At 38.3% G+C, this 12,021-nt stretch overlaps 1 protein-coding gene across 1 annotated transcript in view; it reads left to right on the top strand.

Annotated features, from left to right (window-relative positions):
* The window catches only part of HERC6 (HECT and RLD domain containing E3 ubiquitin protein ligase family member 6), a 52,351-nt gene that overhangs the window by 24,721 nt on the left and 15,609 nt on the right, over positions 1 to 12,021 (top strand). The window contains exons 12-16 of the mRNA XM_052642004.1: positions 2,070 to 2,259; positions 6,171 to 6,331; positions 9,247 to 9,378; positions 9,704 to 9,811; positions 10,897 to 11,058. Coding sequence (XP_052497964.1) covers positions 2,070 to 2,259; positions 6,171 to 6,331; positions 9,247 to 9,378; positions 9,704 to 9,811; positions 10,897 to 11,058 — 753 coding nt within the window. The remainder of the gene's footprint in view (positions 1 to 2,069; positions 2,260 to 6,170; positions 6,332 to 9,246; positions 9,379 to 9,703; positions 9,812 to 10,896; positions 11,059 to 12,021) is intronic.

Raw genomic sequence — 12,021 nt, 5'->3', positions numbered from 1 at the left:
AGGTCCAGTTTAAGGGGCAACATCGTCTTGATTACCTCTTCCAAACATAAGGTCCTCCAAACAACTTCAAAATCTCAATGGCTTATTCACACAGTAACGATTTTTTTCTCACACCAAAGTCCAAAGAGGGTTGAGGTAGGAGGCACTTGTAGGGAAGGAAAAAAATATTATTTTTTCTCTCCTTATCTTTGTCTCATTGGCTGGTGGTGGTGAAGTCGCTCAGTCGTGTCCGACTCTTTGTGACCCCGTGGACTGTAACCTACTAGGCTTCTCGGTCCATGGGATTCTCCAGGCAAGAATACTGGAGTGGGTGGCCATTTCCTTCTCCAGGGGATCTTCCGGACCCAGGGATCGAACCCGGGTCTCCTGCATTGCAGGCAGACGCTTTAACCTCTGAGCCACCAGGGAAGCCCTCATTGGCTGGGACCTTGCAAATTACACTTAGAAAAGACAGACGAACAAGAGAAAAGCAAATTTATTAGCATGTGCATCCTGCATATACATGGAAATACTCAGTGATGAGTAACTTTAAGGAGTGGTTAGAATTGGGGCTTCTATAGCAACCCTGATAGCTCAGTTGGTAAAGAATTTGCCAGCAATGCAGGAGACCCTGGTTCGATTCCTGGGTTGGGAAGATTCACTGGAGAAGGGAAAGGCTACCCACTCCAGTATTCTGGGGCTTCCCTTGTGGCTCAGCTGGTAAACAATCCACTTGCAATGTGGGAGATCTGGGTTCAATCCCTGGAGAAGGGAAAGGCTATTCACGCCAGTATTCCTGCCTGGAGAATCCCATGGACTCTACAGTCCATGGTGTCACAAAGAGTCACACAGGGCTTCCCTGGTGGCTCAGAGGTTAAAGCGTCTGCCTGCAGTGTGGGAAACCTGGGTTCGATCCCTGGGTCAGGAAGATCCCCTGGGGAAGGAAATGGCAACCCACTCCAGTATTCTTGCCTGGAGAATCCCATGGACGGAGGAGCTTGGTGGGCTACAGTCCATGGGGTCGCAAAGAGTTGGACCGACTGAGTGACTTAACTTTCACTTTCGCTTCACAATAGCAACTTAGCAAATGGAGAACAATAATTTTGTAGAGAAGTGAAAAGACAAAGGAAAAGGACTTGGAGCTTCTTGGGTGGCAAATGGTGGGAAAGCAGATATATGAAGAAAGTAATGGTGGATAAGGACTAGGTAGTAAGGTTTGCTGTGTGACGTCTTCGTTCAGGGCCAGCTCAGCTCTGCTAGTGAGACTGTTATGCCCTTCCTGATACAGGAAGTTGTGGACAGGAGGACACCTTGATGAGGGGAATTTATGTTCTGTTTTCAGGAAGATGGGGGAGGCCAGAGAGCTCATTCTGTGTCTACTTTTTCTCACTTGCCTTCAGCTTAAAATAATCATCATGTCAGAGTGGCATATTTGGGCGTGGCAGATTCTGTTACCCTACCGCCCTCTGCCCAGGCTCATTCAGGGGTGACTCAGGCTCCTTCTCCGTGGCATTCTAGGCCCCAGGGCCATAAAATTCTCTGGTAGATCTTTCATGTTGATTGGCAGATGAGGAAAAAGGGTGTGAAAGGTCACAGAGAGGTTTTAGGGGTCAAGCCTGGAAGTACCATATATCACCTTCCCTCACATTCCATTAGCTGGAACCCGATCACATGGCTCCACCTAACTGCAGGGAGGCCGGGCAATGCCATCTTCCTGTGAGCCCTGAAGGAAGATGAAACAGGATTAGTGAGGTGAACATGTGCCATTTCCTCTGCTACGGTGTATCTTAGTCAGATAGATTTAGGTATGGATCCCTTCTAATTGAGCAATCTTCACGGTTTGTTCAGTAGGTCCAGGCATGTGATTTCACTTTTATTCCTTTAATTGACTCCAATGGTTCTCACATACTACTTTAGGGGTATTTGGGATATCAAGGAGTGATGGAGTTTGAATAGTAGGCTTTAGGAAAACTACATTACTATTCCATTAGGAACATAGTAGATATGAAACCTCTCTTCTTATATCTTGTTTCTTATGATACTGTATCTAATATGTCCTGGGCCTTTCCCTGATTGTTTTTCAACCACAGATAACCGCATGTCTCAGGGATAATCTGCTTGGGGCTCTTCCATGTCGTTCTCCACACCAAGAAGCTTTATCAGTCTTCCTTCTGCTCCCAGAGTGTCCTGTCATGCTTGATTCCAGGAACTGGATAACTCTGGTGGTTCCATTTGCAGAGGCTGTTCATAAAATGACCGATCAATCTTCAAAAGTCCTGAGTAAGCATGATTACTTTTATGTCACTTTATCCATATTCTGAATAGAATACTGTCTGAAATAGAATTTGTAACAAATTTTAGATAGATTTGAAAATACTGTACAAATGTTTGAGTATGTGATATGTATATTATTGAAAAGATTAACCTAAAGCTATTGTCAAATTCAAGTTTGTGTGCCCGATACACATTGAGGCCAAACAAACAGAAGCATTGGAGTCTGGGGCAGAGATAGGTCTATTTCAAGTGCCAAGCAAGGAGAATGGGCAGTTTGTGCTCAAAAGACCTAAACCCCCTGATGAGTTTCAGGAGAGAGTTTTTAAAGAAAAATTTTCAGGGAGGGCTGCTGAGTGTGTGACTTTCTTCTGGTTGGTTGGTGGTGAGGTAACAGGGTGGTGCTCCAGAAATCTCAGTCTTCAACCTTCTGGTTGTAAACAGTCTGGGGTTCAAATGCTTGTGCTCAGCCTGAAGTTACCATCCTCCACCTGAGTGAGAGTCTTAGTTCCTGTAGAACTGAGAGATATATATGTTGAACTGTCTTATATATCCTTTGAGGAGGAACCAGGACCCTGCCCCATCCCTCCACTATTGTTTCTTGACTGCTTTCCCTTCGTTTCTGCATTCCCTCACTTTCCCAATGAGTAACAGTTTAAATCTGCCCTTCGAAACTCAGGGAAGGTCTAGGAGGCTGAATCCTTTTCCCTGCAAACAAGAAGCAGGGAAGACACAGGAAGGAGACACAAGAAGGCCCTTGTACTAAGGAGGGTCCCACAGGATCCTGCTTGAATTCGAAACTATTATAATGGGCTTCATTGGTGGCTCAGTGAATCCTCCTGCAATACAGGAGACACAGGAGATGAAGGAAACACGAGACTTGGGTTCAAATCCTGAGCCGAGAAGGTCCCCTGGAGAAGGAAATGGCAACCTACTGCAATACTCTTGCCTGGAAAATCCCACGGACAGAGGAGCCTGGTGGGCTACAGTCCACGGGGTCTCAAAGAGTCACACACGATTGAGTAGATATAATCATTACTCTTATTATTACAAAACATGTGTAATTCCTAGACTTGGTCATGGACTCGACCTCAGAATTTCACAACCATAGAGAATCCAGTCAAGATAAAACCATACTTTAAAGTTTTTTGTTTATGGTGTTTTAAAACTTTAGGTATTTTGATCAGACATGAGGGGAACAATGTTTATCTTTGTGTTCTTGTTTTTTATTTTATTCAGTGCTTTGGGATGTCCTTTTATGACTTTGAGCTAACGTTCGAGGTCCAAAGCTTAAAAGATGCAAAGATGATATATACGGTGAAATAGCCACCTAATTCCCCTCCCACAAAGCAGTTACAGAGTAGAGTTTCTTACATAACGTTTGAAAGATACTCTATAAAAACATATAGAAATGTATTCTTTTTTTTCAAATGGTAGCATACATTCGTCAGCAACTTACTTTTTTCCACAAATCACTATATTGTGGAAATCATTATATTACCTGACTTATATGAATGCTTTATTCCAATTTAATGGCTGAATAGTATTCTATTCATGTACATGAATAGTTGCTTCTAAATTTTTGCTCTTATAACAGTTCTAACATACATTTCTTTGTGTATATATATAGACCCAATAATTTTGCTTTCTGGAAACTTCCCTGCTTATAATTATATTATAATTATACATATTTAATATATATTATACAATAATATAATATATATTTATATGAATATATTTACATAAATATATATATATTTATACAAGCAGGGAAATTTTCAGAAAGCAAAATTACTGGATCAGATTGTATGTGCATTTTAAATCTTGAGAGATTTTGCCAAATGACCCTCCACAGACGTCAGGGCCACCATATTGCCCAACTTAAGTGGCCACCATTCACATTATCACCCTTGGAATTGGGCAACATGGCAGCTCTGACAGAAGGTGTACCGTTTATTCTTCATCAATTAATATGAAAGCATCAGCCCACAGTGTAAACCAAACTTTGGTCTATACCGCTCTGAAAAGAAGAATCTATTTCTTTTTCTTTTTTGGCCCTGCCACATGGCTTGCTTGCTTGCATGCCCCATGCAATGGGAGGGTGAAGTCCTAACTGCTGGACTTCCAGGGAATTTTTAAGAATATCTTAATTTAAATTGTCTCATTATGAGTGAAGTTGTGCTGTTTTTCCTATATTCAGTTATATTTGTATATCATACTCTACAAACCATCAGTTCTCTCCTCTTACCTATTTTTCCATTTGTTGTTAGTATCTTTCTTTTCTATTTGAAGTTTTTTAAACTACTAAGACAGTTCTTTTAAAAAAATTTTTGATTTATTTATTTTTGGCTGCGCTGAGTCTTTGTTGCTGTGTGCAGGCTTTCTCTAGTTGAGGCAAGCGGGGGCTGCTCTTTGTTGCAATGCAAGGACTTCTCGTTGTGGTGGCTTCTTGTTGTGGAGTATGGGCTCTAGGCATGAGGGTTTCAGTAGCTGTATCTCTCGGGCTCAGTCATTCCTTCGCATTTGGGATCTTCCCGGACTAAAGATCAAATCCGTATCCCCTGCATTGGCAGGCAGATTCTTAACTACTGGGTCACCAGGCAAGTCCCAACAATTCTTTATCCGTAAAATGAGTTGCAATTTTTTTTCTTTAGGTTACTGAAATTCTTTTACTTTTTGGTATTTTTGCCATGCGTAATATTTTTAAACACTTTTATGCAGCCTACTGTATTAACATTTTCTTTTATGGTTTCTGATCTTTTCTCAAAAAGTTTGCCTTTATGATGAAATTTAAAGATTTCCCATGCTCCTATTAGAATATTTATTGTTTCATTCTTTTAATTAACTTTTATTGGAATATAGTTGATTTACAATGTTGTGTTAGCTTCTGTTGTATAGCAAAGTGAATCAGTTATAATGTGTAAAAATCCACTCTTTTTTAGATTCCTTTCCCATATAAGCCATTACTGAGTATTGAGCAGTGTTCCCTGTGCTATACAGTAGGTTCTTATCAGTTATCTATTTTATATATAGTAATGTGTTTATATCAATCCAATCTCCCAATATATCCATCCCCCCATTGTTTCATTTTTATGTTTAAATCTTTGAACTATATGGAGTTTATCTTGATTGCACTTCATTTTTGGGGGATCAGTTTCCAGTGGTCGCACATTTATTAAGTGATCTGTTTCATTCCCTGATAACACACAATGCCTCTTTTATCGTATACCAATATCTCATATATATTTGATTCCGTTTGTGAAGTCTGCTACACTGTCTTCCTTTCATGCATCTGGGTCACACTATTTTAATTACATTAACTTGAAAATACATTTTAACATCTGATTTGTTTGTTTTCTGAGAATTTTCTTTTAAAGGTACAGAAATTCAGTTTGTAACTCAGTGATACTAAAATATTGTTACTGAGCTAATTTAAAAATATATCCATCTATCGTAGGTGATAATAAAGTCTGAAAACATAGATTTTTTTTTCAGATTAAAATTGTCCTTGATCACATTTCGTGTCTTGTGTGTATATGTATGTGTGCATATGTATTCTGTGTTTTCACCTGTGTGTATTTTGAGACCTTATAAATACCCTATGGAATTTTCAGTTTGAAAATCATGAAATCAATCAAGTAATCAAGCATAAATATGAACTATCAACACATTTTTTTCAGAAACCTGAATCTGAGCTTTTAATTCCAAAGATACTTAATCAGGGAGCAAAAATTTTTTCCACATCTGTGAGTAATAAATATTGTCCAGGATGTTATCCTTCAAAAAGGTTATCCCATGATTTATGGGTTATGCCATCAGAACTGGAAAATATGATCTATTTCTTACATTAAAGAACTTAGAAAACTGAGAGAATTTTTTTGGAGGTGCATATTTATCATGGCTGATTTTACACGTCTCAGAGCAGTGTTGGACATCTTTGCAAGAATCTTCCCTCAACTCACTTGTCCAGATGCTGAAAACTGCCATCATCTCTCAAATGTTTTTCTGGAATAACACTCTTCAGAGTATCCGTAACCGCAATGTTAAAACTCTTCTGGAAGTGATGAAAGACATATATAAGGTAAGGGTTCATCTAAAGGAATGTATACACCATTTTACTAAATCAAGTTCCCTTAGTTCTTAGCCAGTTGAAGTCTTATTTTATTTTCCACAGCAAGAATGAAAATATTTGATTCAGACCTTAAATATTTAGAATTTTGTTTGTTTTGCTAACTGGATAGACTCTGGTGGAATATATTACATAGTATATATAATATGTATATAGTGTATATATAATATATTACAGGCACAAATACTCAGATATGACAATGATTCAGCATTTTCATTAGTGTATATAACATAATCCAGAAGTAACCTAAGATTAGGCTACTAATAAACCTAATAATTATTGGAGGACAGGAAGGAACCAGAGCATTTTAAATAGAAGAGCAGAATTAAATTGGTATTGTTCAATGGAAAAATAATTAGCCAAAATAGATGTTTTTATAAATATAAATTGCTCAGTCGGTAACCAAAACAAAAAGAAAGCGAAAGTGAAGTCACTTAGTCTTGTCTGAATCTTTGCGACCCCATGTCCATGGGATTTTCCAAGCAAGAGCACTGTTTCACCACAAGATATCAGTCTCAATAGGAGAAAGTATTATGTGCAAAAGTTAGTGCTTTTCAGAAGTAATAATGCACTGATATTTCTAAAGTAGTATATTTCCTCCATCTTTATTAAGATAGAACTGAAATAGGACATTGTGTAAGGTTAAGGTGTACGGAGTGTTAATTTGATTTGTTGTTGTTCAGTCCCTAAGTCTTATCTGACTCTTTGTGACCTCATGGACTGCAGCACACCAGTCTTCCCTGTCCTTCACTATCTCCTGGAGTTTGCTCAACTTCATGTCTGGTGAGTTGGTGATGCCATCCAACCATCTCATCCTCTGTTGCCCACTTCTCATTTTGCCTTCAATATTCACCAGCATCAGTGTCTTTTCACATGAGTCAGTTCTTCGCATAAGATGGCCTAAGTATTGGAGCTTCAGCTTCAGCATCCGTCCTTCCAGTGAATATTCAGGGTTGATTTCCTTTAGGATTGACTGGTTTGATCTTCTCACTGTTCAAGGGACTCTCAAGTGTCTTCTCCAGCACCACATTTTGACAGCAGTAATTCTTTGGTGCTCAGTCTCCTTTATGGTCCAACTCTCACATCCGTATATGATTACTGGAAAAACCATAGTTTTGACTATATGGACCTTTGTCAGCAAAGTGGTATCTCTGTTTTTTAATATGCCCTCTAGGTTTGTCATAACTTTCCTTCCAGTGAGCAGGAGTCTTTTAATTTCATGGCTACAGTCACTGTCCTCAGTGACTTTGGAGCCCAAAGAAATAAAATCTGTTACTACTTCCACTTTTTCCCTTTCTAGACATGTATATATTACAAAACACTTATAGTTACTGTTTATTTAGTGTGGTAAGAACACTGAAGATCTACTGTCTTAGCAAATTTCAACTATATAGTACAATATTGTTAACTATGATCGCCATGCTGTGCATTAGATCTGCAGAACTTATTTATCTTATAACTGGAAGTTTGTACCGTTTGACCAACATCTCTCCTTTTCTCCCACCCCAACTCTATAAACCACCACTCCACTCTGTTTCTGAGTTTAGCTTTTTTAGATTTCACGTGTAAGTGATATCTTACTGTATTTGCCTTTCTCTGAAGTATTTCGCTTAGCATAATGTCCTCACCATCCATCCATGTTGTTGCAAATGGCAGGATTTCCTTGTTTCTCATGGCTGAATAAAATTCCATTGTGTATATATGTATGTATCAGTGTATATGCATACACATATATATACACCATATCTTCTTTATCCATTCATCTGTCCATGGACGCTTAGGTTGTTTATTTACCTTGGCTATTCTAAATAATGCTAAAATGAACATGGGCCTGTAGATATCTCTTTGAGCAGGTGATTTCATTTCCTTTGGCTCTATACCCCAAAGTGGGATTGCTGGATCATGTGGTAGTTCTATTTTTAATTTTGTGAGGAAGCCTTCATACTGTTTTCCATAGTGCCCACACCAATTGACATTCCCACTAATGGTGCACAAAAGTTCCTTTTTCTCCACATCCTCACCAACACTTCTCTCTTGTGTTTTTGATGATAGCCATTCTAATAGGCATAAGGTAATATTGCACTATGGTTTTGATTTGCATTTCCCTAATGATTAACGATGTTGAGTATATTTTCATGTACTTGTTGGCCATCTGTAAGTCTTCTTTGAAACAAGTCTGTTCAGTTTGTCTGCCAATTTTTTAAAATTAGATAGTTTGATTAGCACTGTGGATGGTGACTGTAGGCATGAAATTAAAAGACGCTTGTTCTTTGGAAGAAAAACTATGACACACCTAAGCAGCATATTAAAAAGCAGAGACATTACTTTGCTGACAAAGGTCCATACAGTCAAAGCTGTGGTTTTCCCAGTAGTCATGTACAGATGTGAGAGTTGGACCATAAAGAAGGCTGAGTGCCAAAGAAGTGATGCTTTCGAACTGTGGTGTTGGAGAAGACTCTTGAGAGTCCCTTGGACAGCAAGAAGATCAAACCAACAATCCTAAAGGAAATCAATCCTGAATATTCACTGGAGGACTGATGCTAAAGCTGAAGCTCCAATACTTTGGCCACCTGATGCGACGAGCTGACTCATTTGAAAAGACCCTGATGCTGGGAAAGATTGAAGGCAGGAGGATAAGGGGACGATAGAGGATGAGATGGTTGGATGGCATCACCGAATCAATGGGCATGAGTTTAGGTAAACTCTGGGAGTTGGTGATGGGCAGGGAGGCCTGGCGTGCTGCAGTCCATGGGGTCGCAAAGAGTCGGAGCAACAGTCGCAAAGACAACTGAGCAACTAACTAAACTGAACAGAGGCATATATAAAAATAGATTAAGTTACTCATTGATAGAAAATAAATATCACAGGTTGTATTTTCTTTAAGGTTAAACAAAACTAACTGTCGATTACCAGAAGATATGTTCCACATAAATGAATTGTCCTTTTGGTTGAACTTTTATGAAGATAGAAATAGAGTGATCTATAGGGAAAACAACCTGGTAAGAATATTTTACTTTCTGAATATTTTTTTGTACTTTAAAAGGGAAACACATTAATAGCTATGTAGCTTCTTTGTAAGTTAAGATCTGAAAATGTCCTCATTGTAATGCTGAATTTGCTAAAGTAGATGCTCTTGGATAACTTAAAACATCTTTCAGCCACAAAGCAAATGCATTTTCCTAGAAATTTGTTTCTAGGTAATTTAGATTCTTAAAAATGAATTCTATAAAGTATGGAGGTAAATAATTTAAGGTAGTGAGGTAAAGGAATGAAGGTTTCCTTTCCTTTTGATTATCAAAATTCTTCTGTCTTTTTAATTTTTAGATACCTGCAGAAAACTTCAGTCTGATTATTTTCAGTGATTTTCCATTTGTCTTTAATTTGGTGTCCAAAATTAAATTATTGCAAGCTGATTCCCAGATAAGAATGTTGGTATGTATGTCTTATTTTTTATTATGTAAAATTTTCAAATATATACGAAGTAGAGATAATGGCATATTAAATCCCAGCACAAATTTTCAGCAGTCGTCAACATTTTGCCATACTTCCTTTATCATTTTTAAAATTTTCAGTTGTTACTATTTTTGCTAAAGTTTCTTTTTTTTGCTGTGGCATGCAGCTTATAGGATCTTAGTTCCCTGATAGGGCTTGATCCCTCACCCTCAGCAGTGAAAGCTCGAAGTCCTAACCTCTGGCCACCAGGGAATTCCCATGTTTTTGTTAAGTATTGTAAAGCAAATTCCAGGCCCAATTTATTTTCACCTCTCCATATTTCAGTGCATTATTTCTGGTGGTTTCACTTTTGTTCATTCTGAGATTCATCAGTGGGTGCAGATGGTGACCACATTCTTCCGCTGTAACATTTCCCATCAACCTTTTTTTAAAAGAAAAATTAAATCATAGTTGGTGTACAATATATAAATTATAGACATACAGTATAGTGACTCAATTTTTAAAGGTTATACTTCATTTATAGTTATTATAAAATATTGGCTATATCCCCTGAGTTGTACAATATATACTTGTAGCTTATTTTGTATCTAATGATTTGTACCCCTTCTCCTCTACCCCTATATCTTCCCTCTCCCCACTGGTAAACACTAGTTTGTTCTCTGTATCTGCGAGTCTGCTTCTTTTTTGTTTTATTCACTAGTTTGTTGTGGTTTTTAGATTCCACATGTAAATGATATCATACAGTATTTGTCTTTTTCCATACATTGTACTTCACTTAGCAAAATGCCCTCCAAGTCCATCCATGTTGCTGCAAAAGGCAAAATTTTGTTAGTTTTTTTATGGCTGTGTAGTATTCCATCATTTTGCACAATTCCTTGGTGCCATAGATTTTATGATCTCTTTGTCTTCCAAATCATACTCACAGTGCTCTTTTACTTAACTAATTGTGATATGAGTATATATAGCAATGGTTGGCATAATGTATGCTATATAAAATGTTTATTTGAAATATTAAACAATTTCTTGTATTCCTATGAGGATTCCTAAAATATTTCTTTTTCTAGAAATCTGAAGAGAACAACTACATGAATTTTGGGGGAATAATTCTGCAAAGAGGGGCTGAATCCCCTTCATTTACACTTAGAGTCAGACGAAGTCACTTAGTTGAAGATGCTCTATGTCAGTTAAGCCAAGCTGAAGACACTGACCTCCAGAAAACATTAGTGGTACGCTAAAACTCCTCATAATATTTTTACTAATGTGTGTGGGGGGAACATTTATATAATGTGGTACAAGGAGAACCTGTATTTGCAACTATAGTTATCAGCCTAATGGTTTCCAGGATTCCTTGCTTACCCTTCAGAGAAAAGCTCCAGGATGTTTAATTGACCATTGGCTCTATGAGTTAACTATTAGTTAGTTACCTTTGGCTACAGAAATGCTTCATAATGAACCATCCCAAAGCATAGTGACTTAAAATAGTAATTTTACAGATCTGCAGTTCTGCTGAGACTGCTGCTCTAAGTTGAACTCATCTGAGTGGCTTTTCAGATTTTGTCTGTACCTGTTTACATGTTTGAGAATTGGCTAGAGATTGGTTACCTAGGCTTGGCCTGGCTCAGGCAATCTGGCCCTGACTCCTGTGTTTTCCATCTTCTTCCTAGAACCCACAAACATGGTTGCATATCAGTGTCAGAGGTACAAGAGAGCGAGGCCCCTCCACACCCACTTGCCAAGCCACTGCCAAAAAAAAGATAGCAAGCCCAGTTACACAACAAACATTGCTTTAGTCAAATCAAGTCACATGGCTGAACTCAAGTCAAGGGCTGGCATAATATACTCAGCCTTTTTAATGAGAGGAACTATAAAGCCACATGCGAAAGACCTGGGCCAAGGAGGGGTAAAGAATTGGGGCAATGAATGCATTCAGCAAGTGGCAGGTAGAATGGATACTTTTACTGCATTTTGGCTCTAGTTTTAGTCACAGACATTCCACTGTGTTGGTTCCATTTCCTAGCCATCCTTCACTTTATCCTTGGGGGCATCTGTAGGGTTTTTACTGTGTGGTACTTCAGATCCTTTGCCCACAGAATAAAGATGAACTTTGTAGGTGAGAGCTGCTATCTGTCCAGAAGGGAGTGCATTTTCCTGATATCAGCCAAGAAGGGAAAAGTTAGGTTCTCAGAGAG

This window comes from Budorcas taxicolor, chromosome 6 (genome assembly GCF_023091745.1).
Source record: "Budorcas taxicolor isolate Tak-1 chromosome 6, Takin1.1, whole genome shotgun sequence".
Taxonomy (NCBI): domain Eukaryota; kingdom Metazoa; phylum Chordata; class Mammalia; order Artiodactyla; family Bovidae; genus Budorcas; species Budorcas taxicolor.
This window is presented reverse-complemented; position numbering and strand designations above follow the sequence as displayed.